The sequence below is a fragment of the Babylonia areolata genome, chromosome 3, assembly GCF_041734735.1.
Source record: "Babylonia areolata isolate BAREFJ2019XMU chromosome 3, ASM4173473v1, whole genome shotgun sequence".
NCBI lineage: Eukaryota > Metazoa > Mollusca > Gastropoda > Neogastropoda > Buccinidae > Babylonia > Babylonia areolata.
The window spans coordinates 3,926,935-3,948,015 of NC_134878.1; the positions used below are offsets into that span (position 1 = coordinate 3,926,935).

Sequence of the window (21,081 nt, forward strand, 5' to 3'; positions counted from 1 at the left end):
TCGTCGTCCGGAGTTTGTCTTGTCTGTAATCCTGTGATAATCCCTGTACAGGGTAACAATCCACAATAAGTCTGTGGGTATTTCTGTTTGTTTGTTTGTTTTTGTTGTTGTTGTTCGTTTTGTTTTTTCGTTTTTTGCCAGTGCGTTCTTCAAACTGGAGCGGCAGAGCAGGTTGATACGAATAGGAATAGATATTGTACACGCACGCTCCCGCGCGCGCGCACACACACACACACACACACACACACACATGCGCGCGCGCGCGCGATACATTGGCATGTTTCGACAAGTTAATTTGTGGGCAGTGCTGTAAAAAGTCAGTTTCGAACGACAACTCTGCGTGCCGCTTGGAGACGATTGCACTTGCTTCGAGCAATCGGATAACTTTTTTGTTAAGTTTCGTATGCTGTTACCTGCTTTCATCATTTCATCGGTATCATTAAATGATTAATGACGCATGACAAAGTCATTGAAAACGAAAGACTCTTAAGGAACTCTTGAAATAATCACACTTTTATTCGGTAAGTAGTTCGACATTGCATAAGACACTCTGTCATAACTTTTCTTTTTTTGTGCAGTAAGTCGATTTTTTTTTTTTTTTTTTTTTTTAAATTCACGAATTCATGCTTTGTGTGCTTGTGCAGTGTGTGTGTGTGTGTGTGTATGACTCGTTATAGGAGCCAGGTCGGCTCTGTATGTGTGTGTGTGTGTGTGTGTGATTCATATGCTGAACATAGTTATTGAACAACGAAGTTATCCATATTGTATGAACATAGCCTAGGCCCAGCAATAATATGCCGGGATAGATACCTTTTTGCATACTAACAGTGACGGGTATTTTTAAGGCAGTCACAAAGTCAGCGTGAGTGTGTTTGTGCTTTTTTGCGTGTGCAGATGTGCATGCATGTACACGCGTGCACACATATGATTCTAAAGAAATGTTTGATGAAATTCAGCCAGGCGAAGTGAAGACATCAAGGTCAGAAAATGGATGGTGACCCAGATGGGGGCTATACACAGCCAGTGTCTGTGTCCACTGCCAGTTTGGAGAACATGGATTCCAGCATTGTTTCAGAGGACAATCTGAATGAACAGCGAGATGAGGTCAGTTTACTCTTTGTTTGGATTCCCCTTTTTTGTCATTAATTATTATTCAATTTGTTGATATTCACAAATGGTTGTATGTTATAAATTATAATACACATTTCTTTAAAGTCGTTGAATTAAAGTGAAAGATGTGGTCAGTCACTCAGTGTGCTTTAGCTACACACAGAGCTAATCAAGTGATAAGTCACACTACTATTTCAGTAATTATAAGTTTATGAAAAGTGAACATGTATATGCCTATATGTATGCAAGTATGTATGAAAAGGAGGCACCATGGTGAAATCAGTTGATCATTGGATCCAGTGTTCACCAGTGATCAGGGTTTTGTGTCCTTTGGAAATGAACTTTACTCCTTTTTTTTCACTCCAACCAGGTGTGAATGGGTACTTGATTTTGGTTGGAAGGAGATGATTGGGTTCCATCTTCCAATGCTTAGAGCTCTGGACACGGTGGATACGAATTAACTGCCCCTGAAAATAGTTGTGTCTTGAAGACAGGAAAAGGCTAGTTTTATATGACTTGTACAGATGATGATGTATACCTGTTTTGGTGTTGAACAGCTGTTGGCCATTCAGTCCATATTCGATGATGGAGACGAAGAGAGGATCACAGTGATCAGTGAACCAGATGAAAAGGGCCAAGGACTGTTTCGCATACAGGTGATGACTATGTGTGTGAGTAGGTGGTGTTTTATGCCTGTGCTGTATACATGTTGTGTGTCTGTGTTCTGCGTGTGTTGTGTTGTGTCAGTATGTGTCCGTGGTGTATGGTATGTGTTTTGTGTACATGTCTGTAGGGATGGTGTGTGTTACTGTCTGTGTTGTGTGAATATGTGTCTGTGTTGTAGTGTGTGTGTATGTGAGAGAGAGAGAGAGATCATGTGTGTGTGTGTGTGTGATGGTGTTTTTGGTGTTTGTAAATTAGTGTGTTCTGTGGTGTGTTTTGTCTGTATGGTGGGGGTGGTGTGTGTGTGAGTGTGTGCACGCATGTTTGTGTGTGTGTGTCTTAAGTTTATCACCAACTGCATTTGCATTTTTGAATGTTGGTTTCCTTCTTTTTTGATGCCATTAAACTTCTTTTGTGGTTGGTGAACAGCATAGCAGGGAATGACAAAAGATGGTCCTCGTGAGCCCATGATGTGTTCTTTTGACAAGAAGAAATGAAGGATACGCCAGTCTAAAGAATAATTTTGATTCTATGAAATATAAAGTTCCACACTATGGTCCACTCCAGATCAAGATACCAGTGGTGATGCCCTATGAGGAGTGCCAGATAGACCTGATGCTGCCCACATCGGAGGACTCCAGCCCTGCCCAGTCAGGAAAGCAGAGTCCCATGGGGGCTGAAGGAGGAGAAGGGGTGGGGGAGGGGCCTGAGGAAGGGGGAGGGGCCCAAGGGCTGGGGGAGGGAGCAACCGCTTCAACTCCGCCCCCAGATTTAGGGAAAGGTGTGGCCTTGCAGAGATCACTTTCAGGTAGGTGGGCTGTGTTTTTAGTTTCCTATATTTTCTGTTGTTTTGTTAGCAAATGTAATTGGGCTGGAGAATGTTTCTCAGTATTTGCAACCCTCCACATCCTCCCCCCAACCGCCCCCCCCTCCCCACACACACACACACATACACCCCCCCCCCCCCCCCCAAAATAAGAGAGAGAGAGATATGAGGCTATTATGTCAGTGCAGGAAAAGCATGAGGGGTGTCTTTCTTTTTTTTTTCTTTTGTTTTCTTAACCACACCTTGTAATTGGATTTTATTTTCCTTAACAGGGGACAGAAAATGTTTGTGCTGAGAGCTGTGCCATGTAACAATGCGATGCAGGAAAACAGGTTGATACAGGCTTCACGGCCCAGCTTTTGTCAGACACCAACAACAAAGAGTTAGGTCCACGATGCTTACAATTTCACCAGTGCAGCTGGTATCAATATTATCATTATTATTGTTGTTATTATTATTATTGAGTTCAGGATTTGGTAAGAAGATACCAACCTTTGAAACCAATACATAAAACAAAAACGGACAAAATAAAAATGACAGGGTCAGCTGGCTCAAACTTTTTGTTCATCATGTCTGCATTTTCTTCTTTTTTGTGTGTGGGTAGAGGATTTTGTGGGTTTTTTCTTTGTTGTTGTTGTTTTTTGTTTGTGTTTTGTTTGTTTTTGTAACTGGCAGTTTTAGATGAGGAAAATGGTGCCATAACTGCAAACACAGTTAACTGTAAAGAAAAAATCAGCAACAACAAATGTTGGCAGGTCAGCGATGGACAGGGTCAGTGAAGGTGCAGTACCTCCACCCGCTGTCCCTCCACTTGACACTGCCCCCCAACTACCCGTCAGAGGTGGCGCCGTCGTTCGTGCTGTCCTGCACGTGGCTGCGAGGTCCCCAGCTCAGTGCCCTCTGCAGGCAGCTGGATGACCTGTGGGAGGCCTCTCCCAACATGCCCATCGTCTTCACCTGGATCGACTGGCTGGAGAAGGAAAGTTTTAGGTCAGTTCTTGGGAGTTCAGCTCAGCTCAGTTCAGTTCAGTTCAGTGCAGTTTCAGTTGCTCAAGGAGGTGTCACTGTGTTCGGCTGGATCCACATACGCTACGCCACATCTGCTAGGCAAGATGCCTGACCAGCAGCGTAACCCAGTGCGCTTAGCTCATTCACCACCAAGTTTGTGTGTGAAAAACACTCCCCTGCGCCAAATATTTTAGATACGATGCTCTCAGTCACAGGCTTCGGTTCATGTCAGAAAACCACGATGGACCTTGTTCACTTCGAACTGGGTGAGGGAGCAAAGGTTAGTCATTGTTCTGTTGGCGGGGAAATGGCTGCAGCTGTCAAGCTTTGATACACCATGAAAAACCGTCCTTTTAACATGATCCCTCAATGTTAACTAATGTGGCGGTGCACCATTTAGTTGACTAAGGTCGTCTATGGTGGTGAAAGAGTTAATCAGGCCTTTCGGGAAAATACAATGAAATAAGATAGATTTTTTAAATGATTGAATAAATAAATGAATGAATAAATCAGTCAGTAAGTAAATCAATTAATCAATCAGTCAATAAAAACAAAAATCAATAATCAAAGTTCTTGGGAATGAGATTCATTGTTTAGTGTGGCATAAAACATGGAAAGGGAGGTTGACAAATGAGACAGTATATTGTGTGTGTGTGTGTGTGTGTGTGTGTGTGTGCATGTTGGAGATGGAGAGAAAAAGATACTTTTTGTTTATGTTGAATACCAAGATTTTTTTTCTTTCATTTTTATCATTTTGAAAAAGAGAACTGTTTAAAAAACCTGTGGCAATGACAGGCTGTACGTCTGTTAAATGCTGTTTGGTGTACTTGATGAGCAAACTGGTCTGTGTATTGTTTTTACTGTATGAATTCTCATTGAAGTCTGATTATTCCTTGATGTCACAATGTTTCTTATACTTCACACACAAATACTTAAATAAAGTCTCATTGTTTATTGCTGTATGAAAAACGAGAAAAGAAAATATTGCAAGGCTGGTAAAAAAAAAAAATAAAAAAATTATTGGCATAGTATATCAGTATCATGGATACCCTTTGTTACCTGACATGTTGATTTCTCTAGGCTATATGTGTCTTCTTGTTCATGCTGTCATTCAATGTCAGCTGCCATTATGGCAGAGGAACAGTAACATTTGTACATACTTCACCTTTTTCTTTTCTTTCTGTATTGTATTATATTGTATTGTATTTTCTTTTTTTGTCACAACAGATTTCTCTGTGTGAAATTCGGGCTGCTCTCCCCAGGGAGAGCGCATTGCTACACTGAGAGCGCCACCCTTTTTTTTTTTTGTTTTTTTTTTTTTCCTGCTTGCAGTTTTATTTGTTTTTCCTATCTGTTTACCTGTGGTGATATTGATTTATTCTGGTGAGTTTTGAATGAATAATATTATTCTGGAGAGCTTTGAATGAATGGAGAGTTTTGAATGAATAATGTTATTCTGGTGAATTTTCAGTGAATGATTCAATTCTGGTGAGTTTTGAATGAATCATTGTTTTCTGGTGAGTTTTGGTTGAACAATTCCAGTCTGGTCAGTTTTGAATGAATAATATTGTTCTGGAGAGTTTTGAATGAATGGAGAGTTTTGAATGAATAATGTTATTCTGGTGAATTTTCAGTGAATGATTCAATTCTGGTGAGTTTTGAATGAATCATTGTTTTCTGGTGAGTTTTGGTTGAACAATTCCAGTCTGGTCAGTTTTGAATGAATAATGTTGTACTGTGAACTTGTTGCAGCTGCCTTGGTCTGACAGACAAGCTTGTCCTGGTGCCAGAAGGGGAGGATGGCGAAAGTGAAGATGTGGACGATCGGGCAATGTCGGAATGCACAGATATAGGGCTGGCAGTGCATACCCTGCTTCAGTAAGTGCACTGCATTGCCTGTAAGAAGGGCTAATGTTAGTGTCAGAAAAAAAGAAGAAGAAAAAAATTGGGGGGAATTTCTTTACCTTTTTTGTGAGAACTAACGGGGAAGCTGGGCATCGTTTAAGATTTGTATTTGTATTTCTTTTTAATCACAGCAGATTTCTCTGTGTGAAATTCGAGCTGCTCTCCCCAGGGAGAGTGCGTCGTTATAATACAGCGCCACCCATTTTTTTTTGTATTTTTTCCTGGGTGCAGTTTCATTTGTTTTCCCTATCGAAGTGGATTTTTCTGTAGAATTTTGCCAGGAACAACCCTCTTGTTGCAGTGGGTTCTTTTACGTGTGCTAAGTGCATGTACACGGGACCTCGGTTTATCGTCTCATCCGAATGACTAGCGTCCAGACCACCACTCAAGGTCTAGTGGAGGGGGAGAAAATATCGGTGGCCGAGCCATGATTTGAACCAGCGCACTCAGATTCTCTCGCTTCCTAGGTGGACGCGTTACCTCTAGGCCATCACTCTACATATGCTTCCTTTCACAATTTATCCCAACGCCACTGAGAGGTAGAGACACCTGCCATACTGGTTAAGAAATTTGAACATCATTCCCAAAGACAGATCCAAAAAGTGGATGGCATTCAGCTTTGTGGTCACTGTCTTCCTATTGGATCACACATTGAGCAGGAGTCAGCCTACAGTGACACTCGCTTTTAAACGCATGCTCTTCCAGTCACTTCTTCTTCTTCTTCTGCGTTCACTCATATGCACACGAGTGGGCTTTTACGTGTATGACCGTTTTTACCCCGCCATGTAGGCAACCATACTCCGTTTTCGGGGGTGTGCATGCTGGGTATGTTCTTGTTTCCATAACCCACCGAACGCTGACATGGATTACAGGATCTTTAACGTGCGTATTTGATCTTCTGCTTGCATATACACACGAAGGGGGTTCAGGCACCAGCAGGTCTGCACCCTTTACCTACCAGGCACCGTCACCGTGATTCGAACCCGGGACCCCCAGATTGACAGTCCAACGATTTAACCACTCGGCTGTTGCGCCCGTCAGTCACTTGTTAATGTGATCACTCCACTGCAGCAGCTGGTAGAAATGAGAGGCACTGCCCTTGTTTATTGTTGTATTTCATTGTAAGTTGAAGGGAAAGCTGTAGGAAGTATGGTGAACTGACTCACTCATCAGTTTTATGTGTGCATTGGTTGTTAGAATCACCTGTAATGGTAAAATTCAGTGACTAAATCGATGATAAGAATTTTGCTTGCCTTTGAATGACTCAGTGAATAAACTGTGTCTGTTCTGTGCTGCTTGAACTGTATGACTGTGTCAGTCTAAGGTTGACAAGTGAGGAATTGCAGGAACTGTCCATATTACTGCAAGAGTGAACGGTGTATTTCATCATATATCCAAACTCATTTTATTGACATAAGATTCAATAAATGATCAGTGTCAGCTGAAAGTGCAAGATATATTTGTCACCTTGAAGACTTGAGTCAGGTTCTGTCACGTTTCATTAGACTTCAGTCAGTTGCTAAGGATTGTTCTTTTTTTTTCTTTTTTTTTTCCCCCTGCAAGGCCTGTCTGAGCATGTTGGGTTATGCTGCTGGTCAGGCATCTGCTTAGCAGATGTGGTTTAGCATGTATGGATTTGTCCAAACGCTGAACTGAACTGTTCTGTTTCCCATTGTCATGAACTTGTGTTTCACTTGTGGAAAGAAAATGATTACATAGTTTGAAAATGATACATATCATCCTTGTTTTCGGATGTCTGTTGCTTTGATTCAAGGTAAAGTAAAGTTAGTATTTGAAAAACCAACAGTGAAAGAGTTAATCAGGCCTTTCAGGAAAATACAATGAAATAAGATAGATTTTTTTTTAAATGATTGAATAAATAAATGAATGAATAAATCAGTCAATAAGTAAATAAATAAATCAATTAATCAATCAATCAATAAAAACAAAAATGAATAATCAGAGTTCTTGGGAATGAGATGCATTGTTTAGTGTGGCATAAAACATGGAAAGGGAGGTTGACAAATGAGACTGTGTATTGTGTGTGTGTGTGTGTGTGTGTGCATGTTGGAGTGGATGCTCGTATTTACTTCTTTCTTCTTCTTCTTTTTTTTTTTTTTACAATCTTATTTGACAGGTACAGTAACCAGAAGGAGGCTGTTGAGTTCTGCAAGTCCATGCAGGAGTGCTGCCTGTGTTTTGATGAGAAGCCAGGAACCAAGTTTTTCCGCCTGGAGCCATGCAAGCATCACTTCTGTTTTGACTGCATCACCACACACTGCAACATGCATGTGACAGATGGCACCATTCAGCTTCTGACGTGAGCATCAGTGGTTTATTTTTGACTCACTTGTGTAAACAAAGTGAGTCTATGTTTTAACCCAGTGTTCAGTTGTCTGTGTGTGTGTGTGTCTCTGTGTGTCCGTGGTAAACTTTAACATTGACATTTTCTCTGCAAATACTTTGTCAGTTGACACCAAATTTGGCATAAAAATAGGAAAAATTCAGTTCTTTCCAGTCATCTTGTTTAAAACAATATTGCACATCTGGGATGGGCACAAAAAAATTTAAAAAAAGAAGCCTAATTATATGCAAACTGCATTTACTGTTATATTTATATTTTTTGTATTCTCTAAACTTGGCACTTTGACCTCTTATTCTGACACAACAACAAGAGCAGTCATTATTATCATTTTTTGTTCAAACAGGAACTTCTTTTGCTAAGCATGGAAGTTTTATTTATTTTGCAAACGTTTTGGTGCAGATAGTAAAAAAAGGAAATTACTCTGTAATTAATGCTAGGGGACTTAATTTATCACAAGTGAGTCTTGAAGGCCTTGCCTCTCTTGTTAATCATTTGTTTATCAGCATTGCTTTATCCCTAGAGGGTGGTGTGTTGTTGTTTTCATCGGGAGGGATAGAAATGTAATTCTGTTTGTGAAGATGTAAACTTTTTTGTAGTCAAAATATTCAAAATATGAACTTTTTTATATTCTCTGGAGGACTTGAACTTATTTCCACAGAATCAAAATTTGGAGTGGAAACAGCAGATGAGGTGAAGGTCCACTGAATTCCAGAACCTGTGACAGTTTCAAAAGAGGGTCCAAGAAAGAGAATATGCCTGTGTGTATTTGTCAGCAGATTTGTGGTGTGGTAAAAAGAGGAGAGGAGCGGGGGGGGGAGAATCTAACAGAAACAGTTGAGGGCTGTTGAGAGTACATTCCCGTCTTTATATCTAAAACCCCTTTCATCCTCATCATCCTTGTCGTTCATTTATCTATTTATTTCATTTCATTTTCTTTTCCCTCAAGGCCTGACTAAGCGTGTTGGGCTAAGCTGCTGGTTAGGCATCAGCTTAGCATATGTAGTGTAACGTATATGGATATGTCCAAATACATGTGGAGTGATGGCCTAGAGGTAACGCGTCCGCCTAGGAAGTGAGAGAATCTGAGCGCGCTGGTTCTTCTTTTGCGTTCACTCGTATGCACACGAGTGGGATTTTACGTGTATGACCGTTTTTACCCTGCCATGTAGGCAGCCATACTCCATTTTCGGGGGTGTGCATGCTGGGTATGTTCTTGTTTCCATAACCCACTGAACGCTGACATGGATTACAGGATCTTTAACATGCGTATTTGATCTTCTGCTTGCATATACACACGAAGGGGGTTCAGGCACTGGCAGGTCTGCACATATGTTGACCTGGGAGATCGTAAAAATCTCCACCCTTTACCTACCAGGCGCCGTCACCGTGATTCGAACCCGGGACCCTCAGATTGACAGTCCAACGCTTTAACCACTCGGCTATTGCGCCCGTCAGCGCGCTGGTTCGAATCACGGTTCAGCCGCCAATATTTTCTCCCCCTCCACTAGACCTTGAGTGGTGGTCTGGACGCTAGTCATTCGGATGAGACGATAAACCGAGGTCCCGTGTGCAGCATGCACTTAGCGCACGTAAAAGAACCCATGGCAACAAAAGGGTTGTTCCTGGCAAAATTCTGTAGAAAAAATCCACATCGATAGGAAAAACAAATAAAACTGCATGCAGGAAAAAATACAAAACAAAAAAAAAGGGGTGGCGCTGTAGTGTAGCGATGCGTTCTCCCTGGGGAGAGCAGCCCGAATTTCACACAGAGAAATCTGTTGTGATAAAAGAAAATACAAATACAAATACAGTGACGCTTCCTTGAGCAACTGAATTGAACTGAACTGATCTGATCTGATCCTCTTCTTCTTCCAGTCTGTTGCTGAAAATAGTAGCGCTGATTGCTCAGAATGGATAAGGGAAGTAGAAGTTAACATTGCTTTGAGTACTGTTACTTTTCTCTTTTTTTTTTTGTGTGAAAGAAAATACTAGTGGTACAAGTACTTGGTTGTTGTTGGGGTTTTTTGACTCAATTGTGTAAACAAAGTGAGTCTATGTTTTAAGTTGTGTTGGAAGTTTTATTTATTTTGCAAACGTTTTGGTGCAGATAGTAAAAAAGGGAAATTACTCTGTAATTTATGCTAGGGGACTTAATTTGCTTTAAACTGATCTTTCTCATCTTAAACATTACATTTTGAAATTATACTCAATACATAAAAAGCTTGGATCTTTTTTAAGTGTATCACAAGTGAGTCTTGAAGGCCTTGCCTCTCTTGTTGTTTTTGTTGTTTTCTTGTTTTGTTCTGTTTCTACACAGATATGATTATTTGAAGTTTTTATTCATTTCACTGCATTATTTTTGTTTCTTGTCAGCTTTCTTATATATTATATTATGCATATATTGTACGTCATTGTTTCATAAAACTTTTACTAAATTGAGATAGATAGTGTGCTGACCCAGCAATAAGTCAGTGATAAGTCTTTTTCAGAAGGCGAAGTAAGGATTGTTTTGAAGGTTTAATGTTTCTTGTTATTGCTTGTTTTGTTTTTTGGAGGAGGTTGCTTTTTTATGCAGTTTAATTGTTTCGATAACTTTTTTTTTTCTTCCACAGTTGTCCATATTCAGAGTGTGAGACAGTGATTACTCCTGACGTCCTGCAGAATGTGCTGACCACTGAAAACTTCATTCGCTGGGAAATGCTGTCGCTCCAGGTATGGTGGAACAGCGCAGAGAGAAGAAAAGTTTTTTGTCACCTTAGTCTTTTTTTCTTTTTTGTATGTGTGTGTGTGTGGGGGGGGGGGGGTCTTTTTCTTTTCTTTTTTTTTTTTTTTTTGTGTGTGCAGCATTCTTTGTGTGGTCTGCACACATGTTTTAGTGTGAAGGGAAGGATCAATTTTACTTTCCAAAGATATCTGTGTGACCCTTCACAACAAGAGGGGATGGAAATCATTGAGTCAGGACTCAACCTTTCATCCTTTTTGCAGCATGTCAATGGCATCAGTTATCAAATGTTGGCAGATTTCAGTTCTGCAGGGATTGCTTTTTTCCCCTTCTGTGTGAAATTACTATTGGGAATACAGATTTTAGATATTTCCTTTGAAAAAAATACGTTAAATGTTGTTTTTTCCAGTGATTATCACGGTATGAAATTTTTACACCACATTTTCTGAGAAAAGATGGGGGATGGGTGCATGATTGGGGTGGGGGTGGGGGGGGGGTTACTTGGTTCAGGAGACAGTAGCTCAGGCACTGTATGTGTGTTGGGAGGAGCATTGAATGCATATATATATATATATATATAGTGTGTGTGTGTGTGTGTATGTATGTGTGTGTGTGTTGGTGCGTGTGTGTGTGTGTGTGTATGGCATGACATGCTTTTGTGTCTGTGTGTGTGACTCTGTGTGTATGTGTTTTTGTCATTCTGTGTGGGGGGGGAGGGGGGGGGGGGGGCATGACATGCTTTTGTGTCTGTGTGTGTGTGACTGTGTGTGTGCGCGTGTATGTGTGTTTGTCATTCTGTGTGTGTGTGTGCGTGTATGTGTGTTTGCCATTCTGTGTGTGTGTGTGTGTGTGTGCAGCGGTCCCTGGACCAGATGGAGGACGTGGTGTACTGTCCGCGGTGCCAGGCTGTAGTGATCCGGGAGCAGGACGCCTCCCTCAACCTGGCCTACTGCATGGCCTGCTGCTACAGCTTCTGCACTGAGTGCGAACAGCCATGGCACCAGGTGACTTACATTCTGCGTCGTCAGCATTTGTGTGGCATCAGAGAGCTCAGCCGTTGCTCGTCTGTCACTGTTGGAGCTGTTTCTGCACGTTCTTCTTCCTATGAGTTCATTCGATTGGTATCCATCGTGCAGCAGATCTTTCAAACTGTTCATGTCATTGTCCCAATGTATGCATTGAAAACAGATCTTTCTAACTATTCTTGTCTATGTCATAGCGTGTACAGTGTACAACAAATCTTCCTAACCATTTATGTCAGTGTCAGAGGGCGCACAGTGTACAACAGATCTTTCCAACCATTCATATCAGTATCCCAGGGTACACAGTGTACAACAGATCTTTCTGACCATTCATATCAATGTCCCAGGGTACACAGTGTACAACAGATCTTTCTGTCCATTCATGTCAATGTCCCAGGGTACACAGTGTACAACAGATCTTTCCAACCATTCATATCAATGTCCCAGGGTACACCGTGTACAACAGATCTTTCTGACCATTCATATCAATGTCCCAGGGTACACAGTGTACAACAGAACTTTCTGACCATTCATGTCAATGTCCCAGGGTACACAGTGTACAACAGATCTTTCTGACCATTCATATCAATGTCCCAGGGTACACAGTGTACAACAGATCTTTCTGACCATTCATATCAATGTCCCAGGGTACACAGTGTACAACAGATCTTTCTGTCCATTCATACCAATGTCCCAGGGTACACAGTGTACAACAGATCTTTCTAACCATTCATGTCAATGTCCCAGGGTACACAGTGTACAACAGATCTTTCTGACCATTCATATCAATGTCCCAGGGTACACAGTGTACAACAGATCTTTCTGTCCATTCATGTCAATGTCCCAGGGTACACAGTGTACAACAGATCTTTCTGTCCATTCATGTCAATGTCCCAGGGTACACAGTGTACAACAGATCTTTCTGACCATTCATATCAATGTCCCAGGGTACACAGTGTACAGCAGATCTTTCCAGCCATTCATATCAGTATCCCAGGGTACGCAGTGTACAACAGATCTTTCTGACCATTCATATCAATGTCCCAGGGTACACAGTGTACAGCAGATCTTTCCAACCATTCATATCAATGTCCCAGGGTACACAGTGTACAACAGATCTTTCTGACCATTCATGTCAATGTCCCAGGGTACGCAGTGTACAACAGATCTGGAAAGACTGGACCAGCAGGCCCGTCGACAGAATCTTGACCAGCGAGCCAGAGACAGATATGAGGACCTGCGGCGACAGGCTGAGGAGAAGGCCAAGACCCTGATTGAACTAAAAGCAAAGACTGTACCCTGCCCTCACTGCAAGGCCCTAGTGGAAAAAATCGAAGGGTAGGAACATTGTTGTGTGACATTGTTGCATCAAAGTTAGAAATTCAGATCACTTTCGTGCACTTTCCATGGTGTCAGAAACACACAGATCAGTGCACACACATCCATGCTTAGCCACAGAGCCATTGTGGCAAAGTGGTCAGCATCACAAAATGATCACTGGTAGATTGTGGATTTGAACTCCATCAAAGGTGTATCATTCTAGCATTTTTTTTGCTTTTATTCCTGTTAATGTGATGTACAGCCTATCCATGGAGTTTTGTAGGATGCAAACTGTTAGAGAAAAACAATTTGGAAATTCAGTATCAAAGTCAAGAAAGGTGCCCAGGGGAGTTTGTCAGGTGATTTTTTATTTTATTTTATTTTATTTTTTTTTTTTAGTATGTAAACTGTTAGAGAAAAACAATGTAGTATGCAAACTGTTAAAGAAAAACAGTGTAGTATGCAAACTGTTAGAGAAAAACAATTTGGAAATTCAGTATCAAAGTCGAGAAAGGTGCCCAGGGGAGTTTGTTTGTCAAGTGATTTTTTTTTTTTTTTTTTTTTTTTTTTTTTTTAGTATGTAAACTGTTAGAGAAAAACAATGTAGTATGCAAACTGTTAGAGAAAAACAGTGTAGTATGCAAACTGTTAGAGAAAAACAATTTGGAAATTCAGTATCAAAGTCGAGAAAGGTGCCCAGGGGAGTTTGTTTGTCAAGTGATTTTTTTTTTTTTTTTTTTTTTTTTAGTATGTAAACTATCAGTTCTGCGTGTACTTTATTTTCAGTTATTGTTCTTATGATATATGTGTTATATAATTGAATTTAATCAAACAGTACTTTGTTTTCAGTTATTATAAGATGGCATAAGTGTTAACTATTGAATCTGTTCTTGGAGAACGTTCTTTTTGGTTATTATTCTGATGGTACTGTTGTTGTACAGTTAATCTGTTCTAAGGGTACCTTGCTTTCAGATATCATTTTGATAGTGTAAGTGTTATACTTATGAATGAAAGGGTACTTTGTTCTCAGTTGTTAATTTGAAGATACAAGTGTTGTATTTTTGTTTTATTTTTGGGGTTGTTGTTTTTTTAAGGTTCTCAGTTATTCTTTTGATGGTACAAGTGTTATATTATTATTTGCTTGCTTTTCTTTAAGCAGATATGTAACATATTCAGATCAGTCAGAATGCTTTGATGCCTTCTAGAAACTGAGTTTCAGTTTCTCAAGGAGGCATCACTGCATTCAGACAAATCCGTACAAGCTACACCACATCTGCTAGGCGTATGCCTGGCCAGCAGCATAACCTAACGCGCTTAGTCAGACCTTGAATGTATACATATGTATTTGTGTACCTAGAAATTGAAATTGAAATGATATTATTGAAGGTGTGTTCTAAGGGTACATTGTTTCCAGTTATTATTCAGATGGTTTCATTGTGTTACGGTGGGTTTATTTGTTTTGTTTGTTTTTCTTACGGCAGATGTGTAACGTGTATGGATCAGTCCACACGTTTTGACATACCACCTTGAAACTTAACCTGATTATTCTGATGGTTCAAGCATAATTTGTTGTCCAGGTGCAATAAGATGACGTGTCGTTGTGGGAAGTTTTTCTGCTGGATGTGTGGGAAAGGCATCACAGGCTATTCTCACTTCACTGAGAAAAGCTGCGTCTTGTTCCGCTACAACCCAGAGCCAGTGACGCGCGTCATACAGCGCCAGCGACCTCCTGACGTGAGTCATTTCATGGCAGGCACAGCAGCCTGATAGTTCTGGCATTTTTCAGTCTGAAGTCCCAGGGTTTGAATCCTGGTCACAGTGCATGGTGGGATATGGGTGGAGATTTTACCAGTCACCCTGGTCAACAGATGTGCAGACTTGCTAGTGGCTGAACCCCCTTTGTGTGTATATACAAGCAGAATGGTACTTGACGTTTTGCCTACACATTTCATCTGCACTCGTTTTGTATAATATATATGCGCGTTTCACCAACAGACTGTCAAGGAGGCTCATTTCGCCTACGCCTTGTGCACCAGACTGCAGTAATGTAAACACCCAAATACTTTTTGACAGAGTTTACCAATGGCATTAATGCCTGTTAAAATGTGCGTTTCAAATCTGATTTGCATATGAGTATGTGTACAAGATTTCCATCAGTCTTTTGCCCATATACAGAGGCATTGTTAATCCTTTCCGGGCATTCATTTTGTCTATGAATGGCTGTTCTTCATGCCCTTCACATTGACCAATGGCTTCAAAGTTCAAAAGTCTGAAAGCATACACAGTTTCAATTGTCCTTTCACTTTAGGTGTATATTTTCATAGTACATTCAGTTGTAAAATCAGAAATTGATTTCCAGTCAGATGAATAAAGATGCATTGTATCCATGCAAAATGTGTGGCCTGCTTCTGTTTTAGAAGCTGAAGTTTAAAAAAAAAAAAAAAAGAAAAAAAAGGATTCAATCAGGAAATGTGAGCATGACTTCACCTGTCCACAAAAACCAATGTGGGTGCTGTGTAGAAATAGGAGTGTGTAGGCAAAACAGCCATGCTGACACAATGTCGGAAAAGGAGGGGGCCGGTTTTGGAGAACAAAGCGCAGGGGAAACGCTGGTAGGTAAAACCCCTGAAAATGAAGTACTGTTGTCTGTATGGCAGGGTTTTAAAGAAGGTGATAGATGTAAAAACACACTTGTGTATTTTGAGTGAACGTGGTGGTGATAGCCCACAAAGCAGAAGAAGGGTGACTTGACACGTGTGGTGTGTGCATGTTTGTGTACTTTGTATTGGTGGATGTGAAAGAAACTGACTGCTTGGGAACAAGTTTCTTTGATCAGGAACATTTACAAGATAAAACAAGAAACCCCGACTTTTCACACATACGCACTCTCACTTGTACAGATGTGTACAAAACATCATTTTTATTCACAAATTTTATGGAATGCCCAAAATTTGCAAATCTTTGTAATGAGTTCATCCCAAAGAAATATTTGAATCCAGAATCGGGTTTTTGTTTTCACAATTTGTTGAAAGCAGGGAGGAGAGAGTGTTTGAAAGTGGGGAATTTCATCAAGAAAGGAACAATTACAAGATGATATGACCGCTGCTTTTTTCAGTTTTTATCACCAATTTCATTGTTTTATTTGTTGTTTGCATTTCAGTTTTTGGTGTATAACACCAATGTCGTTACTGTATACGCTCTATACCCCAACAGGGGTCAAAGGATTAAATATTCTTGACTCTTGAGACCACCATGTGCTTGCAGGCCCTCCTGTGGATGCAGGCCCAGGCAGAGTTGCAGGGCGGGGGGATGGACCAGTCCATACGCTGCCTGAATTGCAAGCAGCTCAACTTCAAGCTGAACAGGAACAACCACATCCGCTGCTGGAACTGCAAAGTCAACAACTGCTTCTACTGCCGCTCCCGCATCACTGGGGTCGTCACCCAGCATTTCATTGCTGGTGGCTGCCCTCAGCATAGCTAACCCTCAGGTCTGCCTGGTCTGTGGATGTGACATTGTGTCCTTGTTTGATAGCGTTGTGTTCTTGTTGGTTTGATAGCGTTGTGTCCTTGTTGGTTTGATAGTGTTGTGTCCTTGTTGGTTTGATAGCACATTGATAGTGTTGTGTCCTTGTTGGTTTGATAGCGCGTTGATAGTGTTGTGTTCTTGTTGGTTTGATAGCGTTGATAGTGTTGTGTTCTTGTTGGTTTGATAGCGTTGATAGTGTTGTGTCCTTGTTGGTTTGATAGCGTTGTGTCCTTGTTGGTTTGATAGCGTTGTGTCCTTGTTGGTTTGATAGCTCGTTGATAGCGTTGTGTTCTTGTTGGTTTGATAGCGTTGTGTCCTTGTTGGTTTGATAGCGCGTTGATAGTGTTGTGTCCTTGTTGGTTTGATAGCGCATAGTGTTGTGTCCTTGTTGGTTTGATAGCACGTTGATAGTGATGTGTCCTTGTTGGTTTGATAGTGATGTGTCCTTGTTGTGTCCTTGTTGGTTTGATAGCGTTGTGTCCTTGTTGGTTTGATAGCGTGTTGATAGTGATGTGTCCTTGTTGGTTTGATAGAGTTGTGTCCTTGTTGGTTTGATAGTGATGTGTCCTTGTTGGTTTGATAGCGTTGTGTCCTTGTTGGTTTGATAGTGTTGTGTCCTTGATGTGTCCTTGTTGGTTTGATAGCGTTGTGTCCTTGTTGGTTTGATAGCGTTGTGTCCTTGTTGGTTTGATAGCGTTGTGTCCTTGTTGGTTTGATAGCGTGATAGCGATGTGTCCTTGTTGGTTTGATAGTGTTGTGTCCTTGTTGGTTTGATAGCGTTGTGTCCTTGTTGTGTCCTTGTTGGTTTGATAGCGTGATAGCGATGTGTCCTTGTTGGTTTGATAGCGTTGTGTCCTTGTTGGTTTGATAGCGTGATAGTGATGTGTCCTTGTTGGTTTGATGGCATTGTCCTTGTTGGTTTGATAGCATGATAGCGATGTGTCCTTGTTGGTTTGATAGTGTGATAGTGATGTGTCCTTGTTGGTTTGATGGCATTGTGTCCTTGTTGGTTTGATAGCATGATAGCGATGTGTCCTTGTTGGTTTGATAGTGTGATAGTGATGTGTCCTTGTTGGTTTGATAGTGTGATAGCGATGTGTCCTTGTTGGTTTGATAGCGTTGTGTCCTTGTTGGTTTGATGGCGTTGTGTCCTTGTTGTGTCCTTGTTGGTTTGATAGCGATGTGTCCTTGTTGTGTCCTTGTTGGTTTGATGGCGTTGTGTCTTTGTTCTTTTGCAGTGAAAACTGCTCCAGTTCCCTCTCTCTCCTTGCTGCTCCAATCATCTTAAATCAAGGGGAGGGGCTATCCTTAAGACAGAACAACTTGACCTTACAGGATTAAGCCAGTCAGTCGTTAACTCATTGAACACTGCACCCAGTTAGTGCTCTTGAGTTTATTAAAACAGTTTCCATGTTCCTACATATGCATAAACTGTGAGCCAAGGGAACAAACACTTCAGTTTTGGGGGAAAACCTGTCACTTTCAGTATATTTTCTGCTTTTTTCCATGTCAGTATGGCAGGGATGGATGCCTGCTGAGGCTGTTAACTCCACGGGGTGAGTGGGTCAAGCTCAGCTCTGCCTGTATCAGGAGATGACCTCCCTTAGTCATCCAGGACCATCATGTGAGGATTCAATCATGTTTGCTGGAAGTTTAGTAACAATAATTTGATTATGTTTCACTGAAAATTTCTCCATGAGAATTCAATCATGTTTGTTGGAAGTTTCAGAAGTTTGCAGTGATACATGTTGAAATTGTTTCTAATCTATATTTATTTGTTTTTAAATGATAATGCTCAAATGTGAAATAAACAAACCGTCTGTAATCACTATAAACACTTATCAATGGTCAAGTTGTTCCTATGGAGGTTGTTTGGGTAGCTGTTTGCATGAGGGGTCAGGTTTTGTTTTGTATGGGGTTATTTGGGTAGTTGTTCACTGGTGGGGTTGATGTGGTAAAGTTCCTCTTACCATCACATTTTGATCCTGCGATATCTTGGCAGTGCAATACCAAAACTTAAGATCATCTACTTTGTTCATATGCATGTCATAAAGATGTGTAAAGGATCTTACTGAGGATTGTATTTTTTTTTAATGTTTTCAAAACTTCCTCTTGTTCCTGGATCAAACCCTTAAATTGTGGACAAAATTTAGGCTGCCTTTACTTGATTGATTTTCATCTGTTTCTGTTGCAAATTACCAGCATTTTATACAAGTTTCTTTTGCACCTCACTGTACCCGTTTTCCTTTGTACATTGGCTCCTGAGTTAAATCTACCTCAAAATGTTTGCCAGAGAAGCTTGACATGGAATTTATTCTTCACAAGCTTCGTGTGAGGATGTGGCTTGGATCAGTCCCACGGCTTTGCTTTTGCCACACCTGTACTTGTAGGAATGCAGTGTTTGCTTGGGTAAGGAATGTGTTCTCTTCATGCTCTTCTTGGACTTGGTGTAGTTTTGCGAGATTTGTACAAAAGCTGTGTGTTTGGTGCTGTTCTGGTTGAAGTGTTGTGGTCTGAGCGCTTCAGGGAGTGGAAGATGCAGCACTGCCGCCTTGTTTTGTTTTGTTCTCATGCTGGCAATAATCAGATTACATGTCCACACTGCATTTTCATTTTCACATACAAGCTTCAAGCAGGTACAATCAAGAAGAAGAAAAAAAGTGTTTTTAAGTAGAGATTTAAAGTGGTTTTTATATGTGGCTCATTTGAATCAAGTGCATGAAGTTAAGTACATGTAGCTTAATTTGAAAATTATGATAACTCATTTGTTTAGTTTATTTGAAATGGAAGTTATACAGCTGCTTGAACTATGTTATTATCTATCTTTAAGAAAAATGCAGCAACCATTCTTTTCTAATATTAAAAAATTAATATTGTGATTTCAACTGAGTAATGATATACAATGTGTGTTTGTGCGCATTTTGATTTTGTTTTTGTTGTAGTTGTTTCTTTGTAACGGAGAAGAAGTGGATTCAGGAAGGAACAGAATATGCTTTCCTTTTGAAAGCTGATTGATGAGTGTAGAAAAGGTGTTCAAAAAGTAATTTCTATTGAGAAAGAATGTTTTTCTTTTTGAAACTACACAACTGCTTCAGATTTATTGAATTTTAGCATCTGCATAATTGTACATTACATCAGTTAGATAACCAAGACTGTCTTATTGCCACCAATTCAGGAATTAAAAGGATTGTAACATGTTCTGTGATATCATGTAAAGTATTTAATTTCTGAACATTTAAAACCATGTTAAAAATAAAATTGAAGAATGACCTACTTAATCTCAGTTTTTTTCTTTTTATTTCTTTCAGTGTGTGAGAAAATAAACATATATGACATATCAACATGACAACACCACAATACATATTTTTCTGATTTTTTGATCACTAGTGTTTTAACATATCAGTCACGATCAGCATGACTTTTTTCCCAGTTCAGTGAAATCCAGCTTTGAAAATGATTCATCAAATTCATGACAATTCTGTACCAAAACTGCAAGATAATTCTGTACCTAAACTGCATCATAACTGCTCAAAACAGCAAAGAACAGTTTAGACTATGTCAATTATATGCATTTCAAAGAAAGACCAAATGGAGGAAGGCAAACAACTGCTGTCAGTGGAGTTGCTTCCCCTAAGTCAACAATTCGCAAGGAACAAGACTGGAATTTGCAGGCTTGTTGGGTGTTGTAACACTTGTTACATTTTGATTTAGTTAAAGTTACAAGTACAAGTGTGCCAGAAAATTGTTTTTTTCGGGTTTCCAAAAGCTGAAGAGAGGTAAGAAATGTTTCTAAACTGATTTCATTTGCATCAGAATGAGACGGAAGCCACTCGAAGTGGGCACAAGGGTCTCAGACAAAAGGCAGATGGAAAGAGTTATTGGAATCTCAGCTGACTGTTACTGTTGTTTGACTTTTCTTGAATTGTTTGGGTACAGGTAAGAGTTTCAGTTTCAGTTTGTTGAGGACGAGTCACTGCGTTCGGACAAATCCATATACACTACACATCTAGGCATATATGACCAGCGGCATAACCTAACACGCCTCGTCAGGCCTTGAGTGCATGCATACATATTTGTGTACCTATGAGAGTGGATTTCTTCTAGAGAACTTTGCCAGAGCATGACACTCCTGTTGCTATGGGTTCTTTTCCAGTGTGCCAAGCGTGGGCTGCACACAGGAATTTGGTTTATCATCTCATCCAAATGACTAGACGCTCAGTTTTGCAGTCTAACTTGGGAGAAAAGGTGAGAGCAGGATTCGAACCCACAGCTTCTTGGACTCTGTGTTGGCGGATGAGCATCTTAAACATTCTGCCACCTTCCTTGTGGTAAGAGAATAATAAGTGTCACACTTGTTTTAGGTGCAGGCACTTGTAGTGTTGGAAATAATGCAAGAGTGAAGCAATATCTTGCAGAGTTGAATAGAGGCAAGAGAATTTTTGGACTGAGGCACACTCGTCTTGTAGTGTTGGGTAAGTATTACAGGAGTGAAGCACACTTGTCTTGTAGTGTTGGGTAAGTATTACAGGAGTGAAGCACACTTGTCTTGTAGTGTTGGGTAAGTATTACAGGAGTGAAACACACTTGTCTTGTAGTGTTGGGTAAGTATTAC

The 21,081-nt window shown here is 40.5% G+C and overlaps 1 protein-coding gene across 4 annotated transcripts; it reads left to right on the plus strand.

Annotated features, from left to right (window-relative positions):
* Window positions 1-340: 340 nt before the first annotated feature.
* On the plus strand, window positions 341-19,740 carry LOC143279674 (E3 ubiquitin-protein ligase RNF14-like). Of its 4 annotated transcripts, none has more exons than XM_076583751.1 (13): window positions 341-521; window positions 957-1,104; window positions 1,668-1,766; window positions 2,341-2,581; window positions 3,355-3,589; window positions 5,360-5,485; window positions 7,650-7,832; window positions 10,490-10,589; window positions 11,457-11,603; window positions 12,769-12,959; window positions 14,519-14,675; window positions 16,206-16,431; window positions 17,983-19,740. In XM_076583751.1, exons 2-12 carry the CDS (start codon window positions 988-990, stop codon window positions 16,422-16,424), a joined length of 1,815 nt encoding a protein of 604 aa, XP_076439866.1. In that variant the 5' UTR covers window positions 341-521; window positions 957-987; the 3' UTR covers window positions 16,425-16,431; window positions 17,983-19,740. The 4 variants fall into 4 exon arrangements, with proteins under 4 accessions (XP_076439866.1, XP_076439865.1, XP_076439864.1 ...); XM_076583750.1 differs by lacking the exon at window positions 17,983-19,740 and adding an exon at window positions 17,708-17,836; XM_076583749.1 differs by lacking the exon at window positions 17,983-19,740 and adding an exon at window positions 17,708-17,822 and having other exon boundaries at window positions 16,206-16,440.
* The last annotated feature ends 1,341 nt before the right edge of the window (window positions 19,741-21,081 follow it).

Excerpts from the sequence above, each read along its gene's own strand:
- LOC143279674 (XM_076583751.1), top strand. The coding sequence starts at position 988 with ATGGATGGTGACCCAGATGGGGGCTATACACAGCCAGTGTCTGTGTCC. Across the intron at positions 5,486-7,649 it reads GCAGTGCATACCCTGCTTCA|GTACAGTAACCAGAAGGAGG; the intron begins GTAAGTGCACTG and ends CTTATTTGACAG. Across the intron at positions 14,676-16,205 it reads AGCGCCAGCGACCTCCTGAC|GCCCTCCTGTGGATGCAGGC; the intron begins GTGAGTCATTTC and ends ATGTGCTTGCAG.